Here is a 15,624-nt window from a genome sequence, read left to right as displayed (position 1 = left end):
TCTGGAGCTCGGGCGACTGGTTCGCGAAGATCTCAAATTGCTCAGTTGAGAGTGTACTGGGGTCAACACCGTTGTCGCTCAATTTCTTCGTAGCCTCGTCACGACGGCGAGCCATCTCGCCTGGGGACAGATTGAGTAGCGTAAGCTGCTGCTGGTCATGCCCTTGCGCCTCTCCACCGCCAGCGGCAGTAATGCTCGCTCTCGCTGACTGTGGTCTTTTGGGTTTTGGTGTCTGTGTGCCTTCAGCATTCGTGCCTTCGGCATTCGTGCCTTCTGGATTTTCGCTCTTCTTCTTCCGTTTCTTCTTTGGACTCTCTTCATTCGTAGCGCCCTCGACGGCTTGGCTCTTTCTCTTCTTGCGCCCTCCCTCCCTGCGCCTTGGCTCTATTCCTGCGGGTGGTGGAGGAGGTTTATACAGCTCCGCGAGGTCCGCCACGGTCTTGTGGAAGGGGGTATGCTCGAGTTTCACGGTGATCAGACGGCTGTTCTTGACAAAGGCTATGGTGACTGAACCACGACAGTCGAAGGCAGGACGAGCTGAATTTACACTTGACGATCAGTATACAGAAAGAAAACGAAGAAGAAAACAGTGTCAACTGCACAAGCAAATATGGACGAGGTCTTACCCAGGTTCACGGGGTCCTGACCGTCCTTCCCACTGGACTCCCCCACAAGCACCTTGGCAGCATCTTTGGAGGCCTGGCGCTGCCATGCCCGCGTAGAGCCCCTGCAGAGATAGTGGAAGCTCCAGCCCGCGGCACCCCTGGAGACCGAACAAACCGCCCAAGAGCTGTTGTCCATCCCTCCAAGTGACGCGATGACATGCCTCGCGACAGCCTTCTGGAGCGCTGGGTCGTCGGCGGGCTGGTTTACAAGCACATCGTGGGCTCTGATCTCGCGTGTCGCATAGTTGGCTCTGCTGCCGACGGCGGTCCCAGGCACAGCAGCGTCAGGGCCATCGCGAACCGGACTGGCGGCGGAGGCGGCGGCAGAAGCGTCATCCTCCGTCTCAGGTATACTGAAGGCGGCGCTGGATGGGAACTCGAAGGTTGCAGAGATGTGCTCGGCCCTGGACTCGGTGACCTTGGCCAGGCGCAGATTCGCGAGCTGTTCCTTGAGATCCTCGACGGAGTTGCAAGCGTAGGTCGACCTAGGTGTATCGAGGAGGAAGTCGTCCATTGCTTGCTGCTGTTGTGACCGCGGCAACGTGCGTTGGTGGGATGCCGCTCTCACGGCCGCCTCCTTGTCACGCCGCATGGTGGCGATGGCTTGTTTCGCAACATGGATCGCGTCGTGACGCGCTCGTGAACCAGGATGATTGGACTGAACAAATGCACGGGCAACGGCGCGGGCGAGTGGGGAGGGCGATACTGGTGCAGTGTGCCCAGCGCGTCTTTGACTTCTGTGGTAGGCCGCGTTTTGGGAAGGTGCAGCATAAAGTACTTGGATTAATTGATTGAGTCCCCCGCCCCCGCAAAAGGATCACCACTGTATTTAGAGTACTTAGTTACCCCCCGAACACCAACTTTCCCTTCCCACTCAACTCAACTCAACACTCTTTCTCTGTTGTCTCGAGAGTCTTTGGGTTTGAAAAGTCACAATTGGAACGAGGATTGACTAATGGCTTTATTACATCAATGTAAACATAGGATCTTCATACCCTTGATTTACCTTGGCACTGCTCGATTATTATCACCACCTAGGACTGAAACTACCCACTTATTCTTGTCACTTGAGATGCCTGATCGAACACAATAACTCTTGCACATTCATATATATATATATATATATATATATATATGAATGTGGCTAATAAGTCCTTATTATACCAGCGATGCACTCTAGCTACCCTCACTGCTCTACATATTTCTTGTAGACATCCACATACTGGAAGAAACTGGCCTTATAGCTCCTCTCCAGCCCAGGGCTGTCGAAGTCCACCCTCTGCAAACCAAACTTAACCATGAAGCCGTCTGCCCACTCCAGGTTGTCAACAAAGGACCACGCAAAGCAACCCATGACGTTTAATCCTTCGCTCAGGGCAATCAGGATCCCCTCAAGATATCCCTTGTAGTAGTCTGACCGGATCTGATCCGTCAAGATATCTGCTGGGATCGTCTTGTAGACCTCACTGCGCAAGAGTTAGAAATCAAAACACATTGGCGGTGCTTTCAGAGTGTCTGTAAAAGAGAGAGAGAGAGAGAGAGAGAGAGAGAGAGAGAGAGAGAGAGAGAAGGGGAAGAGAGCAAGAAGGATACTCACAACGGCTCAGCAAACCCGAACTCACTGACCACGATCCGGCCCAAGGGTGGCGCCCACGTGTCGTTGATGTAGTGCAGCAGCGCAGGAACCCAGTCGTTGGCCTTATGCAGCCACGACGCGAGGGGGTCAGCCGCAGCCCCAATGAGCCAGCCGCCGTCGGCAGCCGAGTACGTGTAGCTTGTGTTGAAGCAGCCCGGGTACAGCGAGTTGGACGTGTCGTTGAGGCACGCATCGATGCCCGCGTCGGGTGCATAGTAGAACTGCGAGGTGTAGGCGTCATGGGCGAAGAAGTCGGCCGAGCCCTTGATTATCTCCTGCTGTTCGTCCGTGAAGGGGTCCAGAAAGGTGGACAGGTACTCATTCAGCGAGTCGGGCCATGTGCCCGTCAGGAAGATGGGGTCGGCAAACCAGCCCTCGTTGAAGTCATATGCGCGCTGCACGGCCAGTGCGTCTGCGCTGCTGCTGGTCAGCGGGATCTTGTAGCCGCCGTTGTTCTTGTACGAGATGAGCGTGTCGTTTCCCAGGAGGGATTTGCCGAGGCGGTAGGCCTGCGCGTGCGCGAGCACCACATTGCGCCCGCAGTAGTACTGCTGCTGCTTGTACGGGACGGTGAGGTTCTTGAAGTACTGGTCGGGGAGCGGGTACTGCTCGCAGAAGACGATCGGCTCGTTGACTGTGAACCACGTCTTGACCCGATCACCAAACGCTTGAAAGGACGTGTTGGCGTAGGCGACAAAGTCTGCGACAATGTCTTCCGACAGCCATCCTCCGTACTTTTCCTGCAGGAACAGAGGAGTGTCCCAGTGGTAAAGAGTCGCGATGGGCGTGACATTGTACTGCAGACAAGTGTTGATCACATCGTTATAGTGGTCTATACCAGCCTGGTTGACCGGCCCGCTGCCGAAAGGATAGATGCGAGACCACGAGATCGAGAAGGAGTAGGTATTGATCCCCATGGCGGCGATGCGAGCAATATCTGGCCATTCAGGTCAGTATAGTCCCGTCACAACCTCAAACACCCACCCCCCTGGTCTTTCTCCCTTTGTTCTTTCTTTCTTTTTCTTGAATATTTTCTTCACTCACCTTGCTTGTAGAGATAGTAGTGATTATCTGTTATGTCGCCAGTCTGATTCGCAACGGTATAGCCAGGCTACATTCATTCGATACGTTAACATCGCTAATACATCTTTCGAAGAAATTGATGCCCCATAGGGTGACAGCTTACCACGCGGACGAGCTTGTCCCACACACTGGGGCCTCTCCCCTCGTCCTTCGCCGCGCCCTCAACCTGGAACGCAGCGCCGGCGACGCCCAACATAAAGTCCTTGGGGAAACTCCACGAGCTGTTGGCCACTACCTCAGGTATCTGTCTCCCAGTAGGAAAACCATAGGATGCCAGATTAGGCGGTGGGACCAGGGAGCTGGAAGGCACCGGAGTAGCCGCCACAGTCGAGGTGATATTGGCAACCGAGACAGGGCCGATGACGATGTCCCAGAGATCTGTTTATGTGGTCAGCGTCAGATGTCTCTGGGGTTCCGGATGTGCTATGAGCTTACCATCGACAGACAGTTCGAGCGAGGTCGTCACCGTGAGCGCCGAACTCGCAGTGACAGTACCAGTCGCAGACTGGGCAGCGGCATAGCTGCCCAGCAGCACTGGGAGAAGCAACCGACTCATTGTAACTATACTGGGCAATTGGACGTGATCAGTGATACAGAGGGACGAGGAGAGCAGAGCCCAGCATTCTTGATCAAGAGGAGATGTATAGGGCGCGAGGTGAGGAAGGAGAAAGGATCAAGGAAGGCGGCAGTCACCAACACGGTGCTGCCCCTCATCATTTTTAACTCTAGCCTATCCTCATTTTGCGGACTTGGGAAGCTATCAAGAAAACGGCCGCATATACCCCACAACCAAACATCGTCACTGCACATGACGAAGTGCGGAGTGCAGACGCCATTGACCCCAGCCACATACAGAGTGAGGGGCTGCCGTCCCACTCAGGTACATATCGAGCGAGGATCGTGAGAAAAGATTTTTGGGGAAAGCAGGCGGTCACCGTTCGCTTCGAGCCCGAGAGGAGGCAGGGTGAACCGTGTATGGCCGGGGTCGAGCCGAAATGGCGGCTGGGACAATAGCAGGTCAAGTTCGGACGCCATTTGCCCGATGCCTCTGGCCCCGGTTTCCCCGGATCTCCCCATGGTGGGGGATCGGCACGCTAGACCATATTAGTGACATTTCTGGATATCAAACCTCTTATTTAAACCTGTTAGCTGGGTAAAAGAAATTTTCCTTTGCGATGCACAACGCCGATGTCGCCAGTGGACATTCCCTTCTGCCCGAAATCACCTCCTAACGCCATAATAGTTGTGCAAAGAGTACGCGTCCGTGCCAAGAACTCAGTTCTGGCTTTCGGTCCACTGCTCGATCCTTTCCAGCAGATCAGCCTTCTTGCCGCTGGTGCTCAGGCCTCTCTCAGTGCATATCGCCTTCAAGTCGACGACAGTTCTCTTATTGAGAGAGCCGTCCATAATGGCTTCGTTCAGGTCCTTCAGGGTCGTGCCGCCAGCTGCTCCCGCCTTCTTTGGGGCGGTCTTGGTCCGCTTTTTGGGTCGATCGTCTGCATCCTCCTCAGCCTCCCGCTTGATGGCCATCTCTTGTCTCACAATTGCTGCCTCCTCGTCCAGCTTCTCTTTGAACTCGGCCTGATAGGCCCCGACTCTTTTGTTGATCTGTCTGTACCGGGGTAGCGTATGGTCCTCCTGCTTTAGCCCAGGTATATCCTCGTCTAGGGCCAGGGCCTGAAGAACCTTGTAGTGATACTGTAGGGCTGGGTTAGGATATTTGCTCGGGTCATACTTGCTCTTGGGCAGCTGCAGGTTCTGCACGATGCTTCGCATTTGTGTGATCAGCTCGTCTGAAGCACGGACTACGGGTTGCTGCTTGATGGGCTCGAGGTCCCGCCTGTCGTCAACGAATGGCAGGGGGAAGAGCCACAGCCCTGCGGGGAGGTAGTGCGTGCCCGAGTCTTCATCTGACGGCTTATGGGACGGCAGAATTGCGACAAGCTGAGGAAGGGCGTTCTTCCGCGCGATGTGCCACGCGATGGCCATCTTTTTGCTGTCGAGAAGCTTCTGCCAGAGTGCAGAGAACACTCGTGTGGAGCCTACAAAGCCTGCCTCGGTAGGGAAGATGAATATCGACTTCTTGATAGCTGCCCAGGAAGGGAGCATTGATTGTGGTTTGAACCCAATGATGCGAATGCACGGAGGCTCAAACTCCTTGATCTGCTCAAGCTCACGGGGTGTAAAGTATATGAGGTCGCCTCCAGCACCGAATTTGTAAGCCTTCTTGAGCTCTGTCTTCTCCACGGTCCGCATCGAGCCGTCCTCAGTCTTGGTCGTCTCACTCTTGACAAGCTGCGTTGGGGCGTTTTCATCCTCAATGTAGACGTAACAGTTTCTCTGGGCGACTTGTCGGTGCATGATGAGATAGCCGTTGACCGAGATGGTCATCCCGGGGGCGAGCTGAAAGGGCATGCTGGAGAAGTAGGCGCGCTTCGGCGTCTGCTTGGCAGTGATGCTTGAGGTGAGGGACTGCAGAAGCGAGATACCGTCGCCGGACTTGATGGTCTTGATCTCGTCTGCTGCGTCTGGGTCCGCGACCTGAAGTGGATCGAGGTAGATGATATCCTAAAGAATGTTAACTCGAGGCTGTTAAGACAAGGCTGGTGGCGGAAAGCATGGACTTACGCTGTAGAACTTGTCGAGGTCAAACTTGCGCCCTTCCCGGCTGATGGGGAACAGCTCGATGGTCACCCCAAGGTCGAACAGGTCCTTGGCGCGTACGGCTGCCTGCTCCCGTAACTTCTTGTCTCCCGAAAAAGGGTCGTCGTTGTCTGTGACAATGAACAGCCTGCGGGAACCGAAGTTCGGGGCGCCGGTGGTGAAGATTTGGTTTGCGCAGAAGAGCATATCTCTGATCGGAGGATCGCTTCCTGCGGGCTTCAGAACACCCTCTGGATCGTCGTTGTTCTCTGCCATGTCCTTTAGGGTTCTGACGACCTCTGCCGACGGGATGTCAAGGTCTGTGTGCACATAGCAGTGAGGATACTGTGACGAGGAACTGTTGGTGTTCCCACGGAACTTGGTCTTCTCTGTCCCGTAGAAGATGAGGCCCATCATATCCTTCGGCTGAGCAATGATTCGTTGTTGCATCATCAGGCTTGCGCTCTTCAGCGCTGCCGTGACTGCGCTATCCTTGTCCTTGGATTCCTCCTCGGACGGGGACTCCAACATGGACTTGCTGACCTCGATGGCGAACAGGACTGCGTCTTTCTGGCTCTTGTAATCCTTTGATATAGTCAGAATGTGCCATATATCAGTTTTCAGATTGCATGCGTAAAACTTACAGTCTCGCCGATCTCGTCGTCGCCATCGTCCTCATCTCGCCGGTCCTCTTCGTCCCGATTGTAGGCCATCTTCACTGCTGCTAAAAAATATGCACTTGGGTTGCTCGACCAGATCTTCCCTTCCTGGTGAAGAGGAGAAGACGAAGTGAGACGCCCAGATGTGCAGTTGGATGGGTGGACGCCAAAGCACTTTAGGCACCGGCCGCGTCTAAGCTATGGAATGGACGCGCTTCTAGGCAGACACCTCTAGCTTGGGGCGTGTGCTGCGTACCCAGGGCTTCCACCCCACCTACATAACTAGCTAGTAGAAGGTACTATGGCGTGTACTATGTACAGTGGGGTGCCAAAAGTCTGTTTACACTTACAAGTTCTCCCGAACCGCCACAAGTACCACCTATCACCAATTTAGCCATTTCTCAGCCAAATTTGATGCAAAATACATAAAAAAGACAGAAATATGTTTCTAGATACATAGATATTAATGGTGGATATACCAGCCCCTAGCCCGACGTAATGCTATAAGCCTAGTTGGCAGTGAATCAATAAGGGCATCAATCCTCCTGTTATGACCTATCCAACATGCAGGTCACGGAAACAGGCCCCGCCAACAAAGAACCAGGTGTCACAACCCCAGCGTCGGACAAACCAACCAGGATTACGTAAGCAAGGGTTAGGGTGGGATCACCAGCCAGAAGTGAGCCGCTCACTTAGTCGGAAGTGAGCCACTCATTGGATCACGGTGAGCCAGACCTGGTGATCCAAGTGAGCCACACTGAAGAGCTGGATATATAAGGACACGTTCATTACCATCAGATAGACCACTAGATATAGCTCTTCAGTCGTCAATCTAAGTATTCATTTGTTCTACACTTGAATAGCCCCAAAGGCAGTTGAAGCACTTGCACAGTTTGCCCAGTTATATTTCCGTATTCAGGGATTGACACTTTGACACCGCTCTTGTTAGCATAAACCCTTTGTGTACTTCAGGATCTTCGGATATTGCAGTGCATCATCACACCTCCTTTGATCCAACCCTTCCCATACATGTGCCAACTTTTCCTTGAACTTTGCGATTTCTATGGAATTTGCTCTCATTTCTGAAAGTTCAGGGCATTGCCTATGCATCTCATCCTTTAGTAGCTTCCAAACGTGCTCGATGGGGTTGAGATCTGGCGAATGCGGCGGCCATTCAATCACAGAAACGGCGTGCTGCTCAAACCAGCGAACTACATCCTTTTGACCGTGAATCCTCGCGTTATCCTGTTGGAAATGACGAGTACCATCATAGATAGGCAAGAGGCCCTCCTGAAGAGCCTTGAGATATGATTTAGCTGTATATCCATGCCGTTTTGAGGTCAAATCTCGCTACATTACTATAAGACGAGTACGGCTACCCTTCCAAATGCCTGCCCATACCATTATCGAGATAGTAGGCTTCACATGAACCTTTAGATTAACAAGATCAGGCCTAAATCGCTCATGGGAGTATCTCCAAACAAACTGTGATGGATTTGAGGGCGAATTTTGGATAGAGCACTCGTCAGAGAAGATAGTCTGTGAGGATTCCTTGTTAGCCTTGTCAACCCTCAGGAGTACTGCACTTACACGCATCAGTTCGTCCTCTCTGGACCTCCAGTGCCTGTAAAAGCGTATCCGGCCTTGAGCATCGTAAGCTTTGAGCGGAATCTTCTTCACTGCATGTAAATAGAAGATCTTTTGAGTGCGTAGCTGTCTCTTCAAGGTTCAAGAGCTTATACCCCCACCTATACTAGAAGAACAGCTTTCTGGGAGGCTCGGGGGTAACGGCGTACTGTTAACTTGATAAACCGCTTGTTTGAGGTGTAACTAAAGGCTTTCGACCAGTACGAGGCTTGCTTTCAAGGCTTTGGTCTTGTTGCCAGCGTGCAACTGTTGAGTATACCGAGGGCCTCGTGATCCGAAATCGCCGTGCAACCTCGGCCTTAGAAAGACCTAGGTCTAAAGCCGTCAAAACTGCAGATCTGAGCTCCGGAGTAAGCTCATCGTTTTCGCCTCGTCGAGTACTAATAGTGTTGATAAAATTGAGCTGATTTGACGGCATTTTGGGTTGTTGAGGAAAGAAAAAGAGAAAGGGGTGGGTTGTATGCAAGCACTTTAAAAAGGGTGGCGGGGGTGGAGTGTAAACAGACTTTTGGAACCCCACTGTAATACGGTACCTATAGACAGAAGCTATAGTGGGGCGAGACCACTACCGCCTGCACCAGGTCCTGTTGCCTCCACTGTGGGGTCGAGTTGATGACAACCCGTCATCAACTGCTGGCTCGCCGCAGTTGCGGGATCTGCAAGTTCTCCGGCCGACTTGGCGATCGTCCCAAGATCGAGACTTTCTCCCTCTTCAAAATACATGCACACAATACTTCCGCCCAACATTTCTCTAACATCTTTGTCCTCACCTTGTCGCATCAATTCGAAGTCACAAACACTGAGAAATAACTTGGTAAAGCCATACGTCTAGGAAATAACTTGTCGCCATGGCTCTGCGGCAGTCTGCGACGAAGCTCTCGAGGAGCATCTCGCGACCGGGCCAATCGGCAGCGTCACTCTTCCTGCCCAAGAGCCTTGCCCAAGCAGCAAGATGTATGGCCACAGCTCATACGCCTCCGGTCACACAGAACTCTGCAGGATCCAAAGGGCCAACAGCAATGGTCTTCTTGAATATGGGCGGTCCCTCCACCACAGATGAGGTGGGGGACTTCCTCAGCCGGCTCTTCGTATGCATGCCCACCCCCTCTCCCCGGAGAAGCATGTGCTCTTCTCGTGCTGTATCAAAAGCTAACGGGAGTCCGTCCTATGACAGGCTGATGGCGATCTTATTCCCCTCGGGAGGCTACAAAACTACATCGGACCCTTGATTTCGAAACGCCGTACGCCCAAGATCCAAAAACAATACGCCGACATTGGCGGCGGCTCCCCCATCCGAAAGTGGTCTGAATATCAAAACGCAGAAATGTGTAAGATCCTCGACGAGATTCACCCCGAAACAGCGCCACATAAACCCTACGTCGCCTTCCGCTACGCAGATCCTCTGACCGAGGAAATGTACAACAAGTTGTTCGAAGATGGATTCGGCAAGGGGCGGGGCGGGCGTGCGGTGGCCTTCACGCAGTATCCACAGTACTCATGTTCGACGACCGGCAGCTCGCTGAATGAGCTCTGGAAATGGCGGCAGAGACTGGAGAAGCAAGACGACCAGTGCGCAATACAATGGAGTGTAATTGATAGATGGCCAGTACATCCAGGGCTGGTGGAAGCTTTTGCGAAGAATATTGAGGACAAGCTGTTGGAGTACCCACCGGAAAGACGGGATAAGGTCGTGCTGCTGTATTCTGCGCACAGCCTGCCCATGTCGGTTGTAAACCGAGGTATGTGACCATGTCCTAGGTTCGAGGGAGAGCGCGTTCATGTTCGGTAAGCTGACAGCCATTCTTCAGGTGACCCGTATCCTGCCGAGGTGGCAGCAACCGTCTACGCGGTTCAGCAGCGTCTAGGGTTCTCTAATCAGTACCGATTGTGCTGGCAGTCACAGGTTGGACCACAGCCGTGGCTGGGTCCTCAGACGGCTAGCTCGGTGGAAGAGTTTGTGCACAAGGGCCAGAAAGATCTCATCTTAATCCCGATCGCATTTACGTCTGACCACATCGAGACGTTGTACGAGCTGGACAAGGAGGTGATAGGGGACTCGGGCTCCCCGGAGACGGTCAAGCGGGCCGAGAGTCTGAACGGCAGCCCCATCTTCATCAAAGCACTGGCAGACATCGCGAAGACGCACCTGGACAGCGGGATCACCAGCTCGAAGCAGATGGGGCTGAGGTGCCCGGGCTGCAAGAGCGAGAGGTGTCTCGAGTCGAAGAAGTTTTTTGCCGGAGAGGGCTGCGTCCCAGCATGATTGGCTTCATCTGCCTGTGTTACATATATACATGTCTGTCTAATTGTGTGTGTACATATTCAGTAGTATGTGTCATTGGACACGCATTGAGATGGTGGGTAATGGACTGTTTTGAGATTTTTTGGGAAAGGTTTGGCAAAAAGGAAAACGCAGAGGGTCACAATCTTCGAAAATCGAGGTCTCCTGCGATCATAGACAAGCGTTACAAAGTTCACCTCTTTCAAAAATCGCCAGGTCTGGTGAATGCACGAGGCGGCTTATGAATCCTGCCTGGGCTGAGAGTGAGAAACATCCAGGTGAGATGAGGATGACAAAGCTGCTTCTTTCTGGGGGCTCAACACTACAAGTAAACCGCTCTGGCTATCTTTCTAGAGGAGCCTAAGTAATTTTCTACTAACACGTGTGTGTGTAAATGAAAAAGAGGTGATGTTGGATGGGACTCGTCGGCCAGCGACCTTACGCGCAGTCCAAGGAAGAAAAGGTCCGCGATAGCTATAGGCTTACTACATACCATAGCACAGTGGTAAGTGCTAAGTAATCACCAGGGCCTCGGTAGGCTATTGGGGTAGCGCAGCGCAGCGATGAATCATGGCCCCCAGAGTGTTGGGGGGTCCTCGTCCTCTCTATTCCCAGTAGCGCCTCCCAGGCGGCCGGTACCAACGGGCTTGGTTCGTTCACATCCATTACTGGTGTAACAACAGCTGTGCGTCGGCCTCTTTCCAACTGGCTTGGCTTGACTGCGTGGCTATAGTAAGCCTCACAGAGCCCCTTGTGTTTCTCTCAGCGGCGGCTGAAATCGAGAGCCGAAGTCCGTACCACATTATCATGCACTATGATGTGGTGGTAAGCAGTACCGAGGTCCTTCTTTTGCTTGGAAATGCCAACAAAGGGGACTTTGAATAGTACGTCATCATTTATTGTATCCCTTTTCTGTGCTAGAATAAGACACCGCTTACTGATGTACATTCCTTTCCTTTCGTGTTGGGGCTTGAAAGTGTCTTGGGATAATCATTAGTAGTTTTCTTTTCATTGTCAAATTTTTCTGTGAGAGGTTGAGCGAGGGAGGAGCATATGAAACGTAGACTAGTGGGGGTGGCAGTTTTCCTGCCACGGTGGTTTTGTGTGCGTGGGAAAGAGCTGGCAATGCGTGGTGCATCATCTCCTTCCCTCAGAATTGTCCACCCGCTGCTTGCCAACAATCCTAGCTTGCCCCACGGGCTTATCGGCCTTGACAGGAAACCCGGCTGTTTTGATTGATCTGATTCGATTTCCCATCCCTCTTGGGATCAGGAATAAGTCTTCCAAAAAGTCCGTCTGATCCAGTTCATTGGTATGCGTGTGGGTGTGGTGTGTATACGTGTACGTGTATGCATTTGACTTCTGCAGCTACCCACGAACTCTCTGTTTCTCTTATCCTCTCTTCTCTTCCTGTCAACTCTTCTCCCTCAAACTTCCCTTTTTTCTTCTTCTTCTTTTTTTTTTGTCATTGACCAATTCATCCACTCTTATTTCTCTCCTACAAACAACCAGCTGGAGGAAACGAAATGTGCTTTCGATAGTCAGTCTTCGCGAATGAAACCCCGGGTGTCCAGCACGTCATCGTGACCCTCTCTGTCTTGCGCGAGCGCGCGCTCTATTCTCACTGAGTTGCGGATAGCCGGACTTATCTGATACTCATCCCCCCCCCCCCCTCTCTTTTCTTTCTCAAGCAGGAAGAACAAGGACAACCACCACGCGACGTGGACTACTCGGGCGCAATTCTCAAAGCAAAACTTGCGCTCTGGGTTCTTATTGGAGGACCATCACCTTTTGACAAGAGGGGAACTCCGATTGATTGAGCGCCATTGTACTGTCTCTTGGTCACAATGTCAGAGCCAGACGATAGCAAGGCTGACGTGCCCAAGAGCGCCTGGGATGACATGCAATCACTTTCTACCACGCAAGAGGGCGAGACAGAGATCACAGGCATGCCTGACGAGACCACTGGCCTGTTGGGTGCGGGCACCCGGAATCACCGGTACGACGCCGCGGCAGTAGGTTCAGAGGATCCAGACACCGGTGCATCCTCGAGGAAAGATTCGTGGGACGGTTACAAGGAGTACGAACACCTGCCGTGGCACAGGAGGCCCACTGTATGTCCTGTTCTGTACTGTGTACTTACTGCCCAGAGAACATGCCAGACTCAACTCTGCTAACACGATGAAACTCTGTGTTCAAGGTCTACTGGTTAATACCGCCATATGCGCTCTTCACCCTGGCATTTGGCGGTTCCATCGTGCCCAAGCTCAACCTGATCATCGACCTGGTCTGCCAGCGTTATTTTGCTGAGCAGACCATGCACGATGGCCACTTCATGGTGGCCCCTGTGGTACTAGGCGGCGACAACCCGCAGTGCAAGAGCCCCGAGGTCCAGCAGCATGTCGCCGCGTTCACCCTCGTGCTCAACGTCCTCGTCGGCTCCCTCAGCGCCTACACGGCGCCCAAGATCGGCTCCCTCTCCGACCGTTATGGCCGCAAGAAGCTGCTAGCCCTCGCCTCCTTCGGCGGTGTCATGGCCGAGATTGTCACCATCTGCGCCGCCAGGTTCCCCGACGTCATCCACTACAGGTGGCTGCTCCTAGGCTTTGCCTTCGACGGCCTCGCTGGTTCCTTTACCGCCGGCTCTGTGCTCAGCCACTCGTACACTAGCGACTGCACGCCTCCCTCCAAGCGCGGCGTCGCCATCGGCTACCTGCACTCGTGCCTGTTCAGCGGCCTGGCCTTTGGCCCCCTGATCGCCGGTTATTTTGTCAAGTGGACCGGCTCCCTCTTGTCTGTCTTCTACGTTACCCTGGGCTGCCACATCTTCTTCATCTTGTGTGTCAGCTTTGTCATCCCCGAGTCCGTCTCCCGGCGCCGCCAGCTGCTTGCCCGCGAGAGGCACGCCGCCGATGTAGAGAAGCGCGACAGGCGCACCCGCGAGTGGGCTTCCGCCTACCTTGCCACCACTGATAACAATAATAACAATGACGACGCCGCCCCCGCCGCCTCCGCGGGCAGCCGTTGGTTCTGGTCCATATTTGCTACCCCCAAGTATGCCAACCTCATCGCCTCCATCCGGTCGGCCAACCCCTTCGAGCCGCTCAAGGTGCTTGCGCCCAGGGGCCCGGAGAACGCCCGCGTGCGCCGGAACCTAGTGCTCCTGGCCCTTACGGACATGGTGATTCTCGGCGCGGCCATGAGCTCGGGCCAGGTGACGCTGCTGTACAGCGAGTACATCTTTGGCTGGGGCAATTTCGAGACCTCGCGCTTCATCTCCCTCGTCTCCATGGTGCGCGTCTTCGTCCTTCTCGCCATCTTTCCCGTCGTCAACTACCTCTTCCGCACCCGCCCCGCCGCCAACCGCCGCCGCGTTTCGGGCCCCATTGTCGAGAGCAATGCCGGCGCCGACGATCTCGATGTGTGGATCCTGCGCTTTGCTATTTTTTCGGACGTTATTGGCTTGGCCGGATACATCTTCGCGCGCACAGAGGCCCTCTTTGTACTAAGCGGCGTCGTCACTGCTTTTGGCGGCCTTGGCTCGGCTACCATCCAGAGCATGCTTTCCAAGCACATGCCTGCCGAGCGAACTGGAGCCGTATTAGGCGCCGTTGGCCTGCTGCACGCCCTCTCCAGGATCATCTCCCCCGTCGTCTTCAACGGGCTATATGCGGCTACGGTGAAGACGTTCCCGCAGGCCGTATTTGTTGCACTGACCAGCCTATTTCTTGTGATTCTTGTTCTGTCGACCATGGTGCGGCCACATGGTGAGCCCCCCCCCCCTCCTCTCCTTTTTTCTTTCTCTTTCACTTCCCCACTATCCCTTCAACAAGATCTCGGCTGACCTAGCTACCGATAGTCTTCGTGAAGGAGCTCGACAGGCCCGAGGAGGAGGGATCAGAAGAGGAGCCCGTGCGGCCCAACTATCACCGCGCGGACACGCTGTCCGACGACGAGGTCGTGCCCCAGATCTGACAATGGGAAATGTTGCCAATAATTTCTTGTATGCGATTGAGTCCTTTTGTCTTTTTTTTTTTTCTGCATATATACCACAAATTACCTACATGATGATCTTTTTAAGGATATTTGTAAGTACAGAATGTGAATTTTGCTTTTTCATTTCAGGATAGAGATAGACAGTGACCACGGATGTCGGCCCAAGAGCCAGAGGGACTTGTTGTTTGTTGTATGAATAGCGATGACTGCAGATATGAGCTATGTAACAATTTCCAGATGTTAAGAAGTGATCTATACATTTTCTATGTGTGTATATGCATAGTTGGATATACGGTGGTCTCAATGAGCGCTCCCCGCAGCAGCCCTCCGTCCTGTCAGCCATGCACAAGCCTTTGATAAATGAATCTTGAAGGTTTACAGCCAAACTGCTTTAATCTGTCGTACCTTCTTGAAACTTGAAAGAAAAATAAAATGAACTAAAGAAAAGGAGGAAAACAAGAGAAAGTCACAAGCAGTGGCACATTTTGTCAAATCAAGTCTTGGCTGGTCAAATCATATATACCCTGTCATTGCAGTAGAACGCTCGAGGCCTTGCTTGCACTGCCTTTTTCTACTACTGTGCTGTAGCGCCCACTTGTTATAGAGACCCACAGCGCACTGCCACCACTCACTTCCTTACTCACTGACCCAAAACTACACTCTCCAGCCAGCCCATACTTCCCAACATGAAACTTCTGGCATCCCAATTTACTCTCAGGCACCACTCTACGAGAATATCAAAACCACTTGCTATCAAGGAGGTCTTCAGAACCAGAATCATGAGCACAGAACATGGAGGCCAGAACAAGGAAAAGATCATGTTTGGGAATTTTGAGGTGACTACTCAGGTGAGTAGATGAAGTAGCAAGAGAACCTCCCTCCCCTCCCAAGTTTCCTATAGTAGTACAGACAAAACATTCCTCCTCCTCTTCCTCCTCCTGCAGCAGATTTGGAAATTAAAAATTGACACTGACATTTCGCTCTCTCCCCCCCCCCCCCCCACCAAGGTCTTCC

General features: G+C 53.0%; 4 protein-coding genes across 4 annotated transcripts; 2 read left to right on the top strand and 2 right to left on the bottom strand.

Moving 5' to 3' along the window:
• Window positions 1–1,851: 1,851 nt before the first annotated feature.
• Window positions 1,852–3,940, bottom strand: M406DRAFT_254036 (family 1 glycoside hydrolase; the record flags this gene model as incomplete). Its single annotated transcript, XM_040916935.1, has 5 exons — window positions 1,852–2,131; window positions 2,263–3,238; window positions 3,346–3,412; window positions 3,491–3,762; window positions 3,820–3,940. 5 exons carry the CDS (start codon window positions 3,938–3,940, stop codon window positions 1,852–1,854), a joined length of 1,716 nt encoding a protein of 571 aa, XP_040778532.1.
• Window positions 3,941–4,659: 719 nt separating this feature from the next.
• Window positions 4,660–6,740, bottom strand: MUS-51 (Ku DNA-binding complex, Ku70 subunit; the record flags this gene model as incomplete). Its single annotated transcript, XM_040921333.1, has 3 exons — window positions 4,660–5,952; window positions 6,013–6,612; window positions 6,672–6,740. 3 exons carry the CDS (start codon window positions 6,738–6,740, stop codon window positions 4,660–4,662), a joined length of 1,962 nt encoding a protein of 653 aa, XP_040778531.1.
• A 2,305-nt stretch (window positions 6,741–9,045) lies between these two features.
• Window positions 9,046–10,789, top strand: M406DRAFT_288687 (ferrochelatase-domain-containing protein). Its single transcript, XM_040918810.1, has 3 exons — window positions 9,046–9,421; window positions 9,508–10,072; window positions 10,142–10,789. Exons 1-3 carry the CDS (start codon window positions 9,182–9,184, stop codon window positions 10,594–10,596), a joined length of 1,260 nt encoding a protein of 419 aa, XP_040778530.1. The 5' UTR covers window positions 9,046–9,181; the 3' UTR covers window positions 10,597–10,789.
• A 1,774-nt stretch (window positions 10,790–12,563) lies between these two features.
• Window positions 12,564–14,458, top strand: M406DRAFT_254104 (MFS general substrate transporter; the record flags this gene model as incomplete). Its single annotated transcript, XM_040916938.1, has 3 exons — window positions 12,564–12,728; window positions 12,815–13,557; window positions 13,636–14,458. The coding sequence occupies 3 exons, from the start codon at window positions 12,564–12,566 to the stop codon at window positions 14,456–14,458; spliced, it is 1,731 nt and encodes a 576-aa protein (XP_040778529.1).
• Between the last annotated feature and the right edge of the window lie 1,166 nt (window positions 14,459–15,624).

This window comes from Cryphonectria parasitica, assembly GCF_011745365.1.
Source record: "Cryphonectria parasitica EP155 unplaced genomic scaffold M406scaffold_3, whole genome shotgun sequence".
Taxonomy (NCBI): domain Eukaryota; kingdom Fungi; phylum Ascomycota; class Sordariomycetes; order Diaporthales; family Cryphonectriaceae; genus Cryphonectria; species Cryphonectria parasitica.
Note: the sequence above shows the minus strand (reverse complement) of the source record. Positions and strands in the feature narration are given on the sequence as shown.

Bases quoted from the DNA above. Each gene is read 5' to 3' on its own strand.
- M406DRAFT_288687 (XM_040918810.1), top strand. From the start codon at position 9,182: ATGGCTCTGCGGCAGTCTGCGACGAAGCTCTCGAGGAGCATCTCGCGA. The intron at 9,422-9,507 runs GTATGCATGCCC...GTCCTATGACAG, and splicing joins ACTTCCTCAGCCGGCTCTTC to GCTGATGGCGATCTTATTCC. The intron at 10,073-10,141 runs GTATGTGACCAT...GCCATTCTTCAG, and splicing joins CATGTCGGTTGTAAACCGAG to GTGACCCGTATCCTGCCGAG.